The sequence below is a fragment of the Macrosteles quadrilineatus genome, unplaced genomic scaffold (assembly GCF_028750875.1).
Source record: "Macrosteles quadrilineatus isolate MER2022 unplaced genomic scaffold, UCM_ALF_1.0 Scaffold_9__3_contigs__length_116548681, whole genome shotgun sequence".
NCBI classification, from domain to species: Eukaryota; Metazoa; Arthropoda; class Insecta; order Hemiptera; family Cicadellidae; genus Macrosteles; species Macrosteles quadrilineatus.
Window position 1 is genome coordinate 24,643,166 of NW_026542602.1, and position 19,380 is coordinate 24,662,545.

Genomic DNA, 19,380 nt, shown 5'->3' on the forward strand with positions numbered 1-19,380 from the left:
AAACATCTTATCTTATCACCAACACGTCAGCACGGAGGAGCTTGTATATTATCAAGTTATACTTCGCAAACAGTCAGCTATAAAATTGATTCAGTCGTCATGGCGGTGTTCAGAAATACATTTTTGTGTTTATTTTTGGCTGTTGTAAGTATTAATTCCTACTAATATGTGTTATGTATGGTTTTAATTTTTAGTTTCAATATTTTGAAATTTTTGTAAAGCAAAAATGACTAAATGGTCTTGTCTAGAAAGACATATTTTTTTGTGTATTCTACGTTTAGCTTTTAATTTTAAACGGGGTTTAATTACTGCTGTCTACTTTTCTCAGTGTCCTGAGAAAAGTCAATAGCTGTTTTGTGTTTTTACATCGAAACCAGCTCCTTGATCATTAGCTGTAATAAACGACTTTGCCAAAAAACCTCATTTATTTTTAGATCAAAAATTACAATAGTTATCGAACTCCTTTATCCATTTTTTAGCTTAAAATACGTGACCAAAATGCATAATAAATTATGTAATAAGCAGTAATATACAGTAATAAACAGGTAAATCAGTTTATTAAAATTGGTCAAGTATATCCAAATCTAATTTTTACTGTCCACATACAAAATTCAATTGCCGAATTATGTGTTTGAACATGAAACACGATGAGATATATCTTTGACCCTTTAAATAACCCAAATTCATTGGTATTTTTTTATGTTTTCCAATGGTGCATTATTACAACTTATAATAAATACATCTGACCTAAAAGTAGATTCCAATTTACTAACATTATGTGTTTGATAAATTACTTTAGACATTTTCCATTACAATTAATTAGTAAAAGTTTTTACGACGTTTCGTGATCTGAAATCCATGCCCGGCCTCAGTTTGGACAATATACAGGGTGGCTGAAAAGTAACTTGCACACCCCCCTTAACTTTTCAACAATTTGAGATATTTAAAATCTGTTTGCGGCAACCTTCTTAGATATGAGGGGCTACAATAATTATGACCAATTTTGAAAATTTTGCTCTTAGGGGTAGCGGGGGTAAGGGGTAGCTCAAAACTTTCAAATGACAAGTATAGTCGAGTTTGATATCATTTTACAGGTCTTGACGAAACATAAACATTGACATAAAGAAAACCCAAATCGGCTCACTAATAACAAAATGGCGCCCTAAAACGTTTCAAATCGAAAATAACCATGAGGGTGGCAAAAAAATTAACTTGCACCCTCTTTAACTTTTTAACTGTTTTAGATATTTGAAATCAATTTGCGGCAACTTGTTTGGATATGAAGGGCTACAATAATTATGGTCAATTTTGAAAATTTTGCCCTTATACCCTAGGTGGTAGCTCAAAATTTTCAAACAGCAAGTATAGTCGAGTTTGGTATCATTTTGTAGATCTTGATGAAACATAACAATTAACATAAAGAACATAGAAATCGGAGCATTAATAACAAAATGGTAGCTAAAAATGATTGAGACAATGGTTATTTAAAGTAGTTTTGAACTGCCATTTTGTTATTAATGGTCCGATTTCTATTTTCTCTATGTTAATTGTTATGTTTTGTCAAGACCTACAAGATCATACCAAACTCGACTATACTTGCTATTTGAAAATTTTGAGCTACCCCCTACCCCCGCTACCCCTAAGGGCAAAATTTTCAAAACTGACCATAATTATTGTAGCCCTTTATATCCAAACAAGTTGCCGCAAACCGATTTCAAATATATCAAATAGTCAAAAGGTTAAAGAGGGTGCAAGTTAATTTTTTTGCCACCCTTATGGTTATTTGGATTTGAAACGTTTTAGGGCGCCATTTTGTTATTAGTGAGCCGATTTTGTTTTTCTTTATGTCAATGTTTATGTTTCATAAAGACCTGTAAAATGATACCAAACTCGACTATACTTGTCTTTTGAAAATTTTGAGCTACCCCCTACCCCCGCTACCCCTAAGGGCAAAATTTTCAAAATTGACCATCATTATTTTAGCCCCTCATATCTAAGAAGGTTGCCGCAAACAGATTTCAAATATCTCAAATGGTTGAAAAGCTAAGGGGGGGGGGGGGTGCAGGTTACTTTTCAGCCACCCTCTATAAAACATAGAATGATTAATACATAGACCCAGACAATGTTGGTTGGAAAATCAACAAATGAAAACCACAGGTAATAGAACAAAACAGTCTACAATACAAGGGCAAAAAAAAAACAAAACTGGGACAAAACAAGGTATTCGATTTAACTTTAGTAAAACTAAATTAGGTTTGGATTACGTCCAGCATTTACACGATGTGTCTGGTTTAGGAAGGTTTTCCTAAACCAAGGGCAGTTAATCTACACGGTATTTCAGAAGATGAATGTCAATCGAATGACCGCTAACCAACTGATTAATTACAAACCACAGTAACCAACCAATGGTCATAGAAGTATCCTTAGTTACCTTTGACGTCATTTAGTGACTAAGGACACTTCGATGTAACACTACAGTTTCCTTAATTTACCATCTTTCACCGATTTACTATGATTTAGATTTGATTTAAATTGTTTACTTGTAGAAACCATATCAAATACAATAATATAAAATGTTTAATACAGGAACTAAATTTTACTCTGCATTTTCAGGCATCCCAGGGCTATCCAGCCCCTGCACCTGAGTCAGGTCTTCCCTCTCTACTCTCCATATCCAGTGAGGAAGAACTCGCCCTACACTCCAAGAGATGGAGTAAGTGATTCCCAAATATTTGGTGACTATTTTAATTACGTGTAAACTCTCTATAGGTTTTCCCTAATAATATCATGACACTGCAAAAATATCTGGTCTTGTAGCTGGATTACAATTTGGTGCCTTGAATAATTAAGGAGACATTTCGTAAAACCTACGTTTTCATTTTATTGACGACGTGAAGAGTAAACACATGTTTTGGAAATCCCATTTCATCCTTTCTCACCGGTCATTAGGCCCAATCATTGAGAACAAAATATATTTTTATTTTAATCAAAAAGCGGTTAACAAGACAACAGTATTACGATACTTTTGCAAATACTCAAAAGGACATCCCAGTTCATTCTTTTGAAAATAATAGGCCTACATCTAAAAGTATCCAATTGCCAACATCTTAAAAAAACGTTTATATCGATTTGCGCTTGATAGTTTACACAAACTTAATTGAGATTTCACAAAGATCGAGTAAATTTAAAGATATTATATTACTTAGCACAAACATTGTGCTCTATTTAACTGTTGCATAAATTTGTAAGATGATCTCTTTTACAAATTTATTTTTATTTAAACATTTAATATAGGTCCATGCTAATTTCATAAATATATATTTAGACCTAGTTTATATAAAATGGGGCTAAATTCAAGGAGAAACGGTGTATCAATATAATACCAACAACTGAGGTGAAATGTGTTTATGAATTTACCATCATTGTTTACGTTAAACGTGTGACTCGGTCATTTGTTTTGTTCCCGTTTAGACACATGTCATAAATGATTAAAATATATCTTTTTTTTATCATTGGACTTTTTTGGTGAGATCAGCTAAAACCTGTGTAAGGTAACTTTCATTGTTATAAGCTCGGTGTTTGCATTTTGTTATTTACTATTTATTATTTACAAATTTAAAAACAATTCATACATAATAAACCTATTCGTATTGCTGCAAGAAAATTAACGTGTTAATTGTAAATTCTGCCTGATTTAATAAGTTATTAAAGATTTTAAAGTATGGTAACAAGTCTTGTTACCATACTAGTATTGTATGTTTATTGTTGTTAATACTAGTATGTAAAAAAACTAAACATGATTTATACAAACTTTTTTAAATATAAAATGTATGGACATAGTTCGAGAGGTCAAAAACAAATGTATACAGATTCCGAATGTGTCAACAAATAGAGAAACGTCAAAGGCCACGTTGTTTGGAAAAACCTTTTTCGGAATTATTACCAAAACAAATAGCAGTTGTACGCAACGTATTTTATTTTAAAAATATTAAATATTTTGTTTCACAATATGTAATGCAGATAGCCTACATCTAAAGAGAACTTCACAAATACTCGGTTTCCAAAAATATTCATACAATCACTTTGCCAACGAACCCGATAATATATTCTTAAAACAATTATACGGATTACGTCTTTTCAAAGACACGTTTTAACTTCCGTTATAAAGTACAATGTGCAATACATGTTCAAAAGATGTAAGATAAAGATAAATATTTACATAAAATACAGTTGAAATGAAGTTGCCAACAGTAATTTTTTCTCTGTTCTACCTTAATATTTAAAACATTAATAATATGAAATATTACCCCGACTACATTTGTCCTTTTATTCAAATAACATACTATTCTGTTGTGGGGCAAATTTGGTTTTAAACTGTTGTCTATGTCATATTTCAGTTGAGTCTCTTAAAACCCTGTAAATACTCATGTAACAGTAGAAATATTAATTTAATATTAAAACATAACCGTCAATAGTTAAACTCAATAATGTGAGTGGGTTATGGGATCATATTTTGAAATGGTGCTGTAATACGAATGAAATGGTGCTCGTGACTGGCTTTAATAATGAAAAGTGGAAAGCGAAAGCAATTACACCAAGACCCGCATTTGGTAGAAAGAAAGGTAGAAATAGATAAGAGAATACCATTGAGGACACGTGGTGCCTTCTTTCAGCGAGTCTTATTAAAATAGTATAACAACTAAAATTATTATGCCGCAGAAGAACATGATCTTTCTGTTTTCTGTATTATTATTTTTTACCTATTGTAGTGAACAATGTAAGTTTCAGTCTAAAATATAACTAAGAATTACAGCTAAATACTTGTGTTACTAAGGTTAAAGACCTTTTTATTCGGTTAAATTTCAATTCAATGACAAATTTAACTCAATTATGTTTAAAACTAGTCTTTTGGAAAAACTGTAAGACCCCTTTACACTAAACTAAACAGTCAAATTCATAAAGGAATACAGAAGTACATAAAGCATATTGTATCACGGACTTAAACTTGTGTATTTTTTTTCTTAATTTCATTTACAGCTCAATATTTATCTGAAATCTATGACTAGTTCATGGAACAGTGTATATAATTATGGCTACGCAGTATTGTATCATGCTGTTAGGGGTTAACTCAGTCTTCAGCGTGAGGTTGATGAGTTCAATGCCCAGCAAATACTCAAGAAAACTTGAACTTTTGTCTGCTTTTAGTAATTTTGGTCATAATCAGTCATTACTTAAAATCTGACTAACGCACTCACTGACTAAAAGAAATGTCTAAACAGTTCAAAATAACACACGAATTCTCATGAATGCGTATCGTAAATGTTTACTGGCGCAGAGAACTGCATAATACATAAACCTCCGCTATTTGGAAATCAACGATCTGTGAAGGAATGTTCAAAATGACTAATGTTTGGCGGCGTAGTCAACAATCAATAAACGCTTCATGTCTATCAGAGACTCGTCTGTATTCTGCCTCCATTACTCACTACTCAGCCGTCTAGCTCGTGAATGTTATGTATGGAGATCACTTAGTAAAGAGAGCAGAGCTACATAACATAACATAAGTTATCAAAAACACTGCAAGATTTTGTTCAAATCCCGCTAGTCACAAATAAAAAGCTATCTGGTACAATATGTGTCGCGTTGAACTAAAGCCTACCTAAAGGTCTACAGAGAAAATTATAGGTCTATCAAATAATAGAGAAATGTTTTGGGGGTTTTTATCTCCTTACTCTCAAAGTACCGTTTGGGTACAGACTTTCAAAACTGGGATACCTCACTTAACGCACTTAACTACCAAGATCAAACATGATGACACTTCAGGCAAACCTTTACCCTTCAACATTCAAACCGTTCTATCTTTGATTGACTCGTTAGCATTGCAATTTGTCATTGAAGTAATTAATTAATTATTGCAATATTCGTCCGTGATTTCAAAATTGGTGAATCGTGCATTCTGACGACGGTATAGTGAACATAATTGTTCTATGTTCTTTTATCCTCGAAAAGAGAACTAACAAAATATTTCATTCTATTTCTTATAACACAAAGCCATGAGATGACAATAAATTATAGTAGTCTAGGATGACGTTAATGCTCATAGATGGTTTACCTAACTTAATAGCTTTTTATCAGACCAATATGTAATGATATGATAAGATACGATTCAAAACAATAAGGCACAATGATACAATAAAATGTGTTTCAATTCCATGCAATACATTTCAATATAGTATAATAATATGAAATAAATGAATCATTTATTCATTTATTCATAATAATAAACATGGGATCGAAACTCATTCATATGAATTATATACTGTGTAAAAGCACTATAAAAACTTATGATTGGATAGATGGTGACATTTTACGAATGGTATAGTGCTGTTAAGGTCTGTAAGGTCGTCGTAAAGATCGTCTGCATTTCTTTATAATATATTCGTCGATTGTTTACTCCTTAATTAACTATAAGAACTTATTGTGCTGTTATTCTAAGAAAACTTATACTTTACACCTACGGAGATTTCTAGGATAATAAATGTCAAAACAAGACTAAGAACTATTAAGATGTATCTAAGGAGCCTGCTGGATATCATGATACCATGACTAAAATAATAACAAAAACATTTTCTGTTGTGAATAGTAAACTACAAAGCAACACGTTAACAACGATGAGTTTTTGTTTACAAGAAAAGTTTTAATAGCTATTGTTTGGGATTTACTTTTCGAATAAACAAGAGTTGCAGTTACTAATGACTATTTGTTGTTTCAAGGTTTGCAGCTCACTCTTAGCAAGAATATAAATTAGTAAGAAAAACTAGAAAAGTTTAAAGAGTTATGTTGTTTTAGAACAAGGCAGAATACAACTTTTTACTTATATATCATTTTTGTGTGTAAGCTTATAATTTTAAACTGTATAAATGTTCTAATTTATGGTAATTAAATTAGAATATTTACCATATATGACGATTCATAAATTAATATATTTACATGACATATTTATATTATCTTAATAAGAATTAACGTTTTTAATTTCCAAATCGAATGAATTTTTAATGAGATAGTCACTTTGGGCCATCCAATCATACAGCACTTTGTATATGCAGGCTAACCAGTAAATAATTGCTCTCCTATAAAGCTACTGGCATTTTAAAATCCATTAGCGTTCTAACTCTGTTTCACGTTTATTTATTGTATCAGTTTCAGTGAACCCATAATCCTAGTAATTAGCTTAACTGGGTTTGAATCGCATGTTTAAAATTGCCTGTTACGTGGAGTTCACCTATTGCAGTGTTAGATAGTTAGGTGTTCTTAATAAAAATTTTGGATTAAGATAACGTGTACCACTTCAATTTAGTCACGGACTATTTAGATGAAATCTTTTAGTCCACTTCCTCTACGTCATGGACCTGTTTCCATAATTCCCTAAGCCTTTTAAATCATGGTGTTGTATATTTCCATAGTCACTTGCCATTTCCTATTTTCAGTCACTTTTTCTTTGCAACTTCCCTCCACTTCCTCTACGTCGTGGACCTGTTTCCATCATTCCTTAAGCATATTTAAGCATGACGTTGTATATTTCCATAGTCACTTGACATTTCTCACACTCCAGATCGTTTCCCTTTGCAACTTTCCTCCACTTCATCTACGCCGTGGACCTGTTTCCATTATTCCCTAAGCCTTTTTAAGCATGGTGTTGTATATTTCCATAGTCACCTGACATTTCCCACACTCCAGACCTTTTGCCTTTGCAACTTCCCCCTACTTCCTCAACATCGTGGACCTGATTCCATTATTCCCTAAGCCTTTTTAAGCATGGTGTTGTATATTTCCATAGTCACTTGACATTTTCCACACTCCAGACCTTTTGCCTTTGCAACTTCCCCCTACTTCCTCTACAACGTGGACCTGTTTTTATCATTCCTTTACCCTTTTTAAGCATGGCTTTGTAGTATTCTATACTTACTTGACATTTCCCATACTCCAGACCGTTTGCCTTTGCAACTTCCCTCAACTTCCTCTTCGACGTGGACCTGTTTCCATCATTCCTTAAGCCTGTTTAAGCAAGGCGTTGTATTTTTTTTTTTTGTCACTTGACATTTCCCACACTTTAGCCCTTTTGCCTTTGCAACTTCCCTCCATTTCCTTTACGTCGTGGACCTGTTTCCATCATTCCCTAAGCCTTTTTTTAAGAATAAAACAGTTGTAAACTTGTTTTAAAACGGTTAAAAAACTTGTTTTAAAACAAGTTTTCAATTGTTTTAATACAAGTTTTTAAACAAGTTTTTCAATTGTTTAAAAACAAGTTTTTTAACTGTTTTAAAACAAGTTTTTTAACCGTTTTCAAACAAGTTTACAACTCTTTTATGCTTCATAAGGCTTAGAGAATGATGGAAACAGGTCTACGACGTATAGGAATTGGAGGGAAGTGCAAAGGCAAAAGGTGTGGAGTGTGGTAAATGTCAAGTGACTATGGAATTATACAACGCTTTGCCTAAACAGGCTTAACCCTTTATTAATTAGGTTATTTTGAATAATAACACAATAAGAAAATATGTAAGAAAGATAAATCCCGGTATTTGTAGTAAACATTAAAACTTAAAACTATCACTTAAAACTTGACATTTTCCACACTCTAGACCTTTTGCCTTTTGCAACTTCCCCCTACTTCCTCTACAACGTGGACCTGTTTTTATCTAAATCAATAAATAAGGTTACCTTCGTCAATCAGCTCATAGAAGTTGAAACATTGTTACGGCCGTTTCAGCATATCCATGCCATCATCAGACGTTCAGCCAAGTGGCGTCGTTAATATACAAAAACACAAACTGTCACACGCGACGTACACATACATAAACATAAACGGGGTTTTTTTACTAAACAGGCCTGTTGATTAGACATATCCGCACAAGAGCAAGTAGCTGACTGGAGTCATTCATGCGGTGTCGTGTCAGTGGCGGCATTATCATTTGTACTTTGCCCTCTTGGTCTTGAATCCTTCCTCTGACTTAAAATACTATTGAAAATTACATGTGATTTGAATTGTAGTTTGTCATTTAAAATAAGTTCGCTATTGTCATTTTTTGTATGTGCTTTGTAAATTTCAAATTCTTCCAGGGTGTCCAATTTATTGCCTTTTGTACATGTGTGAAGGATTTCCAAGCCAGTGTTGAGGTCATTTAGGTCGTGATTATTGTCCATTAGATGTTGGGCAAATGTAGACTTTTGTTTGTCAGCTTTCGGTTTCGGATGATGCTCCTTATATCTAGTTTTAAAAGTGCGCCCCGTTTTTCCTACATAAACACTAGGACAACTAGCACATTTAATTCTGTATACCCCTGACCTGTCACCCTTATCAATAACCTTTCTCGTAACATTAAGTTTGTTCATAGTCTTGTTATTTGTCCTAAAAGTTAACTCTACACCGTGTCTTTTTAATTCTTTGGCCAATACATTCTGTAACGAATGGGAATATTCCACACATACATACTTCTTATCATGCTGAACTTCATTATTTTTATTCCTATTTTTACACTTCTGTTTGTTAATTAATCTGTCGATCATATTTGCTTCAAACCCATTAGCTGTTGCTATGTGTCTAATGATATTGAGTTCTTTCTGATAATTAGTGGGTGACATGGGGACGTTTAGCAGTCTATACACCATACTGTTGTATGCTGCAAACTTTTGTGAGGGTGGATGGTAAGAGGTGTTATGTATTGTCTGGTTTGAAGTAGTTGGCTTCCGGTATATGCTGAAATCTAGTCTATTGTCTATTTTCTCTATGGTCAAATCCAAAAAATTGATCTTATTTGATTCTTCTACTTCCATTGTAAATTTTAAATTAGGTGATATGGTATTAAGATAAGTGTGTAATAAATCCAGTTGTCTGTTATTTCCGTTGAACAAAAGAATTGTATCATCAACATATCTGTGGTACTGCAATATTTTTTGCTTTTGTTTGTTGTAGTCTGAAAATATAAATTCATTTTCTATATAATTTAAGTAAATATCGGCAAGAATACATGACAGCGGGGAACCCATTGCTAGGCCATCAGACTGTGTGTAGTATTTTTCATTAAATATGAAATAATTCTGTTTCAAAACCTCTTTTAATAAAATCAACAACTCATCAATGGCTTCAGGTAACATATTTGAGCTCGTGGTTAGGTTATTTTTAACTATCTCTAGAGTTTGATCTACGGGGACATTAGTGAAAAGGTTGACAATATCGAATGAAACTAATAAATCTTGCCTCCTAACATTCAAACTTTTTGTTTTGTCTATAAAATCATACGTATTTTTCAAACTTTTGTCGTTATTAAGGGTTATTTCATTCTTTAAGATTTGTTCCAGTTTCTTAGAGAGAGTATAAGTTGGCGCCGAGGTATAGTCTACTAACGGTCTTATTGGTACGCCTTCCTTATGTACCTTAGGCAAACCTCTTAACACCGGTGCTTTAGGGTTAGTTACTGCAAGGCTCTTTATTTCTGCTTCTGTGAATAGTATTTTACAATTGTTAACTAACTTTCTGATCTTTCTCTGAAAGACACTGGTTGGATCTTTTTTAATTTCTAAAATATTATTATTCACTATAAACTCGGTAACCTTATTGATATAATCCATTTTATACATGATGACAACAGTGTTGCCTTTATCGGCTTTACATAATAAGGCTTCATTACTAACTTATTAATTTTTCTCTAATATTATTCAAAGCTGATGCATCTTTTCTGTGTAAATTAGCTAATTTTGATGTTCTGTTCTCTTTGTATTTCTTCTCAAGTTTGTATGAAGTTAAAACTCGAGCTAAATTACGTCCGTCTTCGTCTGGGATACTTTTTATAGCACATTCTGCATTTATTAATTCATCAAATTGGGCTCTTTTACCTGTTCTAGGGAGGTTATGTTTTAACCCTTTTTCTAATACGGATGTTTCATCATTATCAAATATGATACTAGTGTTATTGATAACTCTAGGGTAAAACTCAAAATCAAACAAAACTGTAGTTTCCTTAGATTTTTGATCATTAACTAATCTAGTTAGTTTCTTTCTTTGGGTCAGTTTTTTAGACCTAATAACACTAGACACCATCTGTTCAACCTTATTGATAATACTATCTAATGCAATTTGATGGATGTTATTAGCCATTTCTAGATACTTATTTAACAACAAGGTGTTCAACATTTCTTTTTTACGGTATAGAAACTTAATTTCATTTCTGCCCCATGCTTTCTCAGCACTTTCTACTGTTTGTCTTGCAGCATAGGACTTATTTCTAACCTTTATGTGTACATAGTTTGGTTTTAACCCATATCTAATACAATCCTTGTTAAACTTTATATTCTGTATGGTGTTGTGTAGTTTCAGTTTAATATTTTTGTATTGTATGGCTAATAAGGCCTGACTGGCCGATGAATTAAAATCCATATTTTTTAGCCCCTGAGCTGATCTTGTGACTAAATCAATAAATAAGGTTACCTTCGTCAATCAGCTCATAGAAGTTGAAACATTGTTACGGCCGTTTCAGCATATCCATGCCATCATCAGACGTTCAGCCAAGTGGCGTCGTTAATATACAAAAACACAAACTGTCACACGCGACGTACACATACATAAACATAAACGGGGTTTTTTTACTAAACAGGCCTGTTGATTAGACATATCCGCACAAGAGCAAGTAGCTGACTGGAGTCATTCATGCGGTGTCGTGTCAGTGGCGGCATTATCATTTGTACTTTGCCCTCTTGGTCTTGAATCCTTCCTCTGACTTAAAATACTATTGAAAATTACATGTGATTTGAATTGTAGTTTGTCATTTAAAATAGTAAAATAGTAAAAAATGACGCCACTTGGCTGAACGTCTGATGATGGCATGGATATGCTGAAACGGCCGTAACAATGTTTCAACTTCTATGAGCTGATTGACGAAGGTAACCTTATTTATTGATTTAGTCACAAGATCAGCTCAGGGGCTAAAAAATATGGATTTTAACTGTTTTTATCATTCCTTTACCCTTTTTAAGCATGACTTTGTAGTATTCTATACTTACTTGACATTTCCCATACTCCAGACAGTTTAACTTGGCAACTTCCCTCCACTTCCTCTACGACGTGGACCTGTTTCCATCATTCCTTAAGCCTGTTTAAGCATGGCGTTGTATTATTCCATAGTCACTTGACATTTCCCACTTTCTAGCCCTTTTGCCTTTGCAACTTCCCTCCATTTCCTTTACGTCGTGGACCTGATTCCATTATTCCCTAACCCTTTTTTTAGAATAAAACAGTTTGTTGTAAACTTGTTTCAAAACAGTTGTAAACTTGTTTTAAAACGGTTAAAAAACTTGTTTTAAAACAAGTTTTTCAATTGTTTTAATACAAGTTTTAAAACAAGTTTTAAAACAAGTTTTCAATTGTTTTAATACAAGTTTTAAAACAAGTTTTTTACCCGTTTTAAAACAAGTTTACAACTCTTTTATGCTTAATAAGGCTTAGGGAATGATGGAAACAAGTCTACGACGTATAGGAATTGGAGGGAAGTGCAAAGGCAAAAGGTGTGGAGTGTGGTAAATGTCAATTGACTATGGTATTATAAAACGCTTTGCCTAAACAGGTTTAACCCTTTATAAATTGGGTTATTTTGAATAATAACACAATAAGAAAATATGTAAGAAAGATAAATCCCGGTATTTGTAGTAAACATTAAATAAAACTTGGCACTTGACATTTTCCACACTCCAGACCTTTTGCCTTTGCAACTTCCCCCTACTTCCTCTACAACGTGGACCTGTTTTTATCATTCCTTTACCCTTTTTAAGCATGAATTTGTAGTATTCTACACTTACTTGACATTTCCCATACTCCAGACTGTTTGCCTTTGCAACTTCCCTCCGTTTCCATTACGTCGTGGACCTGTTTCCATCATTCCCTAACCCTTTTTTTTAGAATAAAACAGTTTGTTGTAAACTTGTTTCAAAACAGTTGTAAACTTGTTTTAAAACGGTTAAAAAACTTGTTTTAAAACAAGTTTTTCAATTGTTTTAATAAAAGTTTTAAAACAAGTTTTCAATTGTTTTAATACAAGTTTTAAAACAAGTTTTTTACCCGTTTTAAAACAAGTTTACAACTGTTTTAAAACAAGTTTACAACTCTTTTATGCTTAATAAGGCTTAGGGTATGATGGAAACAAGTCTACGACGTATAGGAATTGGAGGGAAGTGCAAAGGCAAAAGGTGTGTGGAATGTGGTAAATATCAAGTGACTATGGAATTATAAAACGCTTTGCCTAAACAGGCTTAACCCTTTATAAATTGGGTTATTTTGAATAATAACACAATAAGAAAATATGTAAGAAAGATAAATCCCGGTATTTGTAGTAAACATTAAATAAAACTTGACACTTGAAATTTTCCACAATCCAGACCTTTTGCCTTTGCAACTTCCCCCTACTTCCTCTACAACGTGGACCTGTTTTTATCATTCCTTTACCCTTTTTAAGCATGACTTTGTAGTATTCTACACTTACTTGACATTTCCCATACTCCAGACCGTTTGCCTTTGCAACTTCCCTCCACTTCATCTACGTCGTGGACCTGTTTCCATTATTCCCTAAGCCTTTTTAAGCATGGTGTTGTATATTTCCATAGTCACCTGACATTTCCCACACTCCAGACCATTTGCCTTTGCAACTTCCCCCTTCTTCCTCTACATTGTGGACATTATTCCATTATTCCCTAAGCCTTTTTAAGCATGGTGTTGTATATTTCCATAGTCACTTAACATTTTCCACACTCCAGACCTTTTGCCTTTGCAAATTCCCCCTACTTCCTCTACAACGTGGACCTGTTTTTATCATTCCTTTCCCTTTTTAAGCATGACTTTGTAGTATTCTATACTTACTTGACATTTCCAATACTCCAGACCGTTTGCCCTTGCAACTTCCCTCCACTTCTTCTACGACGTGGAACTGTTTCCATAATTCCCTAAGCCTGTTTAAGCAAGGCGTTGTATTATTCCATAGTCACTTGACATTTCCTACACTCCAGCCCTTTTGCCTTTGCAACTTCCTTCCATTTCCCTTACGTCGTGGACCTGATTCCATCATTCCCTAAGCCTTTTTTAAGAATAAAACAGTTGTAAACTTGTTTCAACACAGTTGTAAACTTGTTTTAAAACGGTTAAAAAACTTGTTTTAAAACATGTTTTTCAATTGTTTTAATACAAGTTTTAAAAAAAGTTTTCAATTGTTTTAATACAAGTTTTAAAACAAGTTTTTTAACTGTTTTAAAACAAGTTTTTTAACTGTTTTAAAACAAGTTTTTTAACTGTTTTAAAACAAGTTTTTTAACCGTTTTAAAACAAGTTTACAACTCTTTTATGCTTAATAAGGCTTAGGGAATGATGGAAACAAGTCTACGACGTATAGGAATTGGAGGGAAGTGCAAAGGCAAAAGGTGTGTGGAATGTGGTAAATATCAAGTGACTATGGAATTATAAAACGCTTTGCCTAAACAGGCTTAACCCTTTATAAATTGGGTTATTTTGAATAATAACACAATAAGAAAATATGTAAGAAAGATAAATCCCGGTATTTGTAGTAAACATTAAATAAAACTTGACACTTGAAATTTTCCACAATCCAGACCTTTTGCCTTTGCAACTTCCCCCTACTTCCTCTACAACGTGGACCTGTTTTTATCATTCCTTTACCCTTTTTAAGCATGACTTTGTAGTATTCTACACTTACTTGACATTTCCCATACTCCAGACCGTTTGCCTTTGCAACTTCCCTCCACTTCATCTACGTCGTGGACCTGTTTCCATTATTCCCTAAGCCTTTTTAAGCATGGTGTTGTATATTTCCATAGTCACCTGACATTTCCCACACTCCAGACCATTTGCCTTTGCAACTTCCCCCTTCTTCCTCTACATTGTGGACATTATTCCATTATTCCCTAAGCCTTTTTAAGCATGGTGTTGTATATTTCCATAGTCACTTAACATTTTCCACACTCCAGACCTTTTGCCTTTGCAAATTCCCCCTACTTCCTCTACAACGTGGACCTGTTTTTATCATTCCTTTCCCTTTTTAAGCATGACTTTGTAGTATTCTATACTTACTTGACATTTCCAATACTCCAGACCGTTTGCCCTTGCAACTTCCCTCCACTTCTTCTACGACGTGGAACTGTTTCCATAATTCCTTAAGCCTGTTTAAGCAAGGCGTTGTATTATTCCATAGTCACTTGACATTTCCTACACTCCAGCCCTTTTGCCTTTGCAACTTCCTTCCATTTCCCTTACGTCGTGGACCTGATTCCATCATTCCCTAAGCCTTTTTTAAGAATAAAACAGTTGTAAACTTGTTTCAACACAGTTGTAAACTTGTTTTAAAACGGTTAAAAAACTTGTTTTAAAACATGTTTTTCAATTGTTTTAATACAAGTTTTAAAATAAGTTTTCAATTGTTTTAATACAAGTTTTAAAACAAGTTTTTTAACTGTTTTAAAACAAGTTTTTTAACTGTTTTAAAACAAGTTTACAACTGTTTTAAAACAAGTTTACAACTCTTTTATGCTTAATAAGGCTTAGGGAATGATGGAAACAGGTCTACGACGTATAGGAATTAGAGGGAAGTGCAAAGGCAAAAGATATTGAGTGTGGTAAATGTCAAGTGACTATGGAATTATACAACGCTTTGCCTAAACAGGCTTAACCCTTTATTAATTAGGTTATTTTGAATAATAACACAATAAGAAAATATGTAAGAAAGATAAATCCCGGTATTTGTAGTAAACATTAAATAAAACTTGACACTTTGGATTAAGATAACGTGTACCACAGGGCTTCAATTTAAAAATTAGTCACTGCCTGAACACAGCAGTCTACATTTATCAACTACTTTACTTGGCATGCCAATCGAGCTCTCAGTATTAAGTAATTAGTAATTAGTGTGTAAGACAATTCAAACGTTTGTACGGGAGAAGCATCTGAAAAAACTTCAGCTTACCCCCGAACTATAACTCATTAAACTTCATCATGAACACTTCACACTCTACAGAGGAAAGATACAAAGTTGGGGTACTCTTTAACTAGACACATCCATGTCAGAAAGCATTCACAACAGTCTATCTTGGTGAAAGTACAATGTCCGGGGCTTATGTTATTAATTCCTTGGCACTCAGCTCATAAGAGAGTGTGAGACTCTAGGAACAAGGCGTAGTAGGTTCTTGGTAACTGAAGCTCTGAGATAAGTTATGATCTTCTAATCCGTAATAGTTTCTACTAAAGTAAAGCTCTCAAGCGTAGTACAAGCCTGTACAGCCACAAGCTCTGGACACACTTAGCAAGGAGTTGGGTAAACCTCAAGATGATATGGTAGGTCGATTTATTTGTCTTCACGAAGCCAGAATACTGAAACTAAACCCTTCTATAAAATTACGGTGGTGATGAAAATTTTAAAATGTATAACAATGTCATGATTGTAGCTATATTATATTATTTTTACTTACAGACATCACACCAGTACAGATGTGTACTCTGATGGGACACCAGATGACAGTAGCCCAGCCTCTCCTCGACATCAACCATCCTTTGGTGTCTCATCTTCCTTCAATCGGTGAGATGGCAATGTCTGACGCCGTCATGATCTGTGAGAAGGTAAATAGCAATTCCTGTCACGTTTTTAAAGTAAAGGTTTGTGAGATATAATGAAATATAGGCATGTTATTAAATTATAACAGCTAGCGATGTGCCAGTACCACATTCTAACTGACACCAGTACCATCGTACTAATTTAGTACTCGTTCTTCATAAATATGTAAAACAATTTTACATTATTTAGTTATATCATTGACTAGATACATAATATACGAGATTCGTCTTATTTTGCAATTTTTAAGTTTATTTGGGTATGAAACATACTGAACATCACTAATAAAACTTAACACTACTTTCCGTCTTGTCAATAAGTCCAAACTTTTAAGAAATCTGCTTACTTTATATTGGTTACTATCGAACTTTGTCACTGTTATCTTGAATGTGAGAACCCTGTTGGCAAAAGTCGCTCACGTTATTTTTCATGTTGGAGCTTCAAAATATTGTATACTAAATTTTAGAATAACTCATGGGAGTGAATCTTTCAAAGGTGTTAAACGACGCCAAGGGCCGAGTGGCAACTGTCACTACGATCGTGGAGGAGACCAGGGAGGAAGTGACTGTCCCTAGGGACTACGTCCTGGATGGAGAGTTCCAGGAGCTGAGCGACGACCTCATGGAGTCTATGGGCTTCAACGAGGAGGACCTGGAGGCTGCCATGGAAGACAATCAAGAAGCTCTGGTCGAGCTTTTGGAAGAGGTAAACACAGATACACAAAGAGCCACCTTAACTACCATATATTTAAAGTCATCTTTGGCTTGCCTATGGGAACTAACCACAACGATATACTCTGGATAACCTCATAGATCAGTGATATGCGGTGACGCACGGTTGAGATTTGTTTAGGAAAGAAATCTTTAATTTAAAAACTCTGATTAAGATATACGTGTGAAGAAGAGCCTCTATTACATTGGGTTACCAAGACTAACTTCTGCTAAATGTAATAACCATCTACATTAAATCCTATGTTACATGTTCCATAAAACAACGTTCTGTCTTTAAACATGTAATAATATGAGGACTAAAGCTTTAGGGAATATCAATTTATTTCTTTTTACATTCCTTCTCTGTAGACCATGGATATTTAAATTGGGTAAGTAGGATTGATATTATTTACATTCCAAAATATAACATGCAATGAATAATAATGGGGATAGTTTGTATCGATATAAATCTTTTCATTTTCTAAAGTATACTTCAACTTGAAATTTATTTTAATCAATAAATCCGAGGCTGGATTTAATTTATATTTAAATTAATAATAATTTATCACCAATTTAATTAATACGTTTATTAATTTTTCGAATATTTTTATACTAAACTAAAGGTATTATTGAATGTAACACTTGAGTTTCGTCTTCTATATGTGCAACCATTCATGTACGGATGTATATCATGCCAAACTCATCCTTGAGGTATTAGTAGATGAATGCATTTGGATTTGAAGGATTTATCTTTAGCTATTCATGATACAAGTGCTTAGTGTATAGAGTGAACCTTCTCGCCCTAACTGCTGAACCTCAAGTGGCTTTTGTAGCCTCAACAGGGATTTTATACCTATTATAAACCATACAGATCTGTTGATAAAGGATTGTTTGTTGTACAGACTTCTTGGAAAAATTATCAGTTTTAGAATTTCAATCTATTTCCTTTTCAACCAGATTTTTGTAAACAAAGCTTAAAAGTGAAACGTAAGAGGTATATTATGTAAAATTTAAGACAAAATATTCTACATAGTAGCTATGACAGTATAGATTAACTGAATTCAGATTTGAATAGGTTACTGGTTTCAATTTACTTTAAACGTTCTTGACAAAACCATCTGCTTTATGCATTAGTTTGATAATAATGAATTATGCCTATGATGGTACCTTTTTGGAAATAATTCTAATTTCAAAACTTCTATTTCACAGTTTGAGTAGTTTTATTTGAGCCCTAGATGCATCAATCCACCCAAAAATTTTATTTCATAAAGAATCGAAAAGTTTCAAAAGTTATAAAAGTAAATTTAATTGCTTTATTTTCACCACCCACATACTTTCAAAACTCAGTACCGTAGTAGAAGATTGACAAAAACTGTTTAATTTTTTCATAGAACCTGCTATGCCAACTTAATACTATCTTGATTTCTAGAAATACCAGGAGGGATTCCCAGCCGAGGTCGAGGACAACAAAGTGGAGGAGCCCAAGAAAGTCGACTACTCGAAATCTGAGCCTTCCATAGCCGAGAAGCTTGGAAGACTGCATGTATAATTTAATATACTTCTGAATGTGACCTATGTAGATAAACTTTTTTATTTAACTCGTCAAAATAAATCGAAAAGTGAAAAGTTTTTTATGGTAAATATTTAACATCCTTAAAGTTGAGTCTATACAACTCATGAAACTAATCATAAAACTATAAAAAACATACTAAACTTCCATTGTTGTTTTTTTTCATTAATTTAACCAACCTTCATATTTTTAATGTATTGACATCCATTACATTTGTAAACAATATTTGTTTTTATCACAACAATGAAATGTTGCTTTCGATCGTAAATATTTAAAAACATTACGACATAATAAAATGTCGTAGAATATAGATTTAAATTTTTGCCACGACTGCAGATAGCATCCTAAGGTCAGGTCAAATAATTTCAAACCTTATAAGATCCAAACAAAGCTTTCTTTTGGTACATGTATAAAACATATAAACATCACACGTATCTTCAATGACATT

General features: G+C 33.4%; 1 protein-coding gene across 1 annotated transcript; it reads left to right on the plus strand.

Annotated features, from left to right (window-relative positions):
* The first annotated feature begins 60 nt into the window (after window positions 1–60).
* Window positions 61–18,992, plus strand: LOC129004240 (uncharacterized). Its single transcript, XM_054432729.1, has 5 exons — window positions 61–144; window positions 2,614–2,713; window positions 16,515–16,660; window positions 17,148–17,357; window positions 18,792–18,992. The coding sequence occupies exons 1-5, from the start codon at window positions 100–102 to the stop codon at window positions 18,909–18,911; spliced, it is 621 nt and encodes a 206-aa protein (XP_054288704.1). The 5' UTR covers window positions 61–99; the 3' UTR covers window positions 18,912–18,992.
* The last annotated feature ends 388 nt before the right edge of the window (window positions 18,993–19,380 follow it).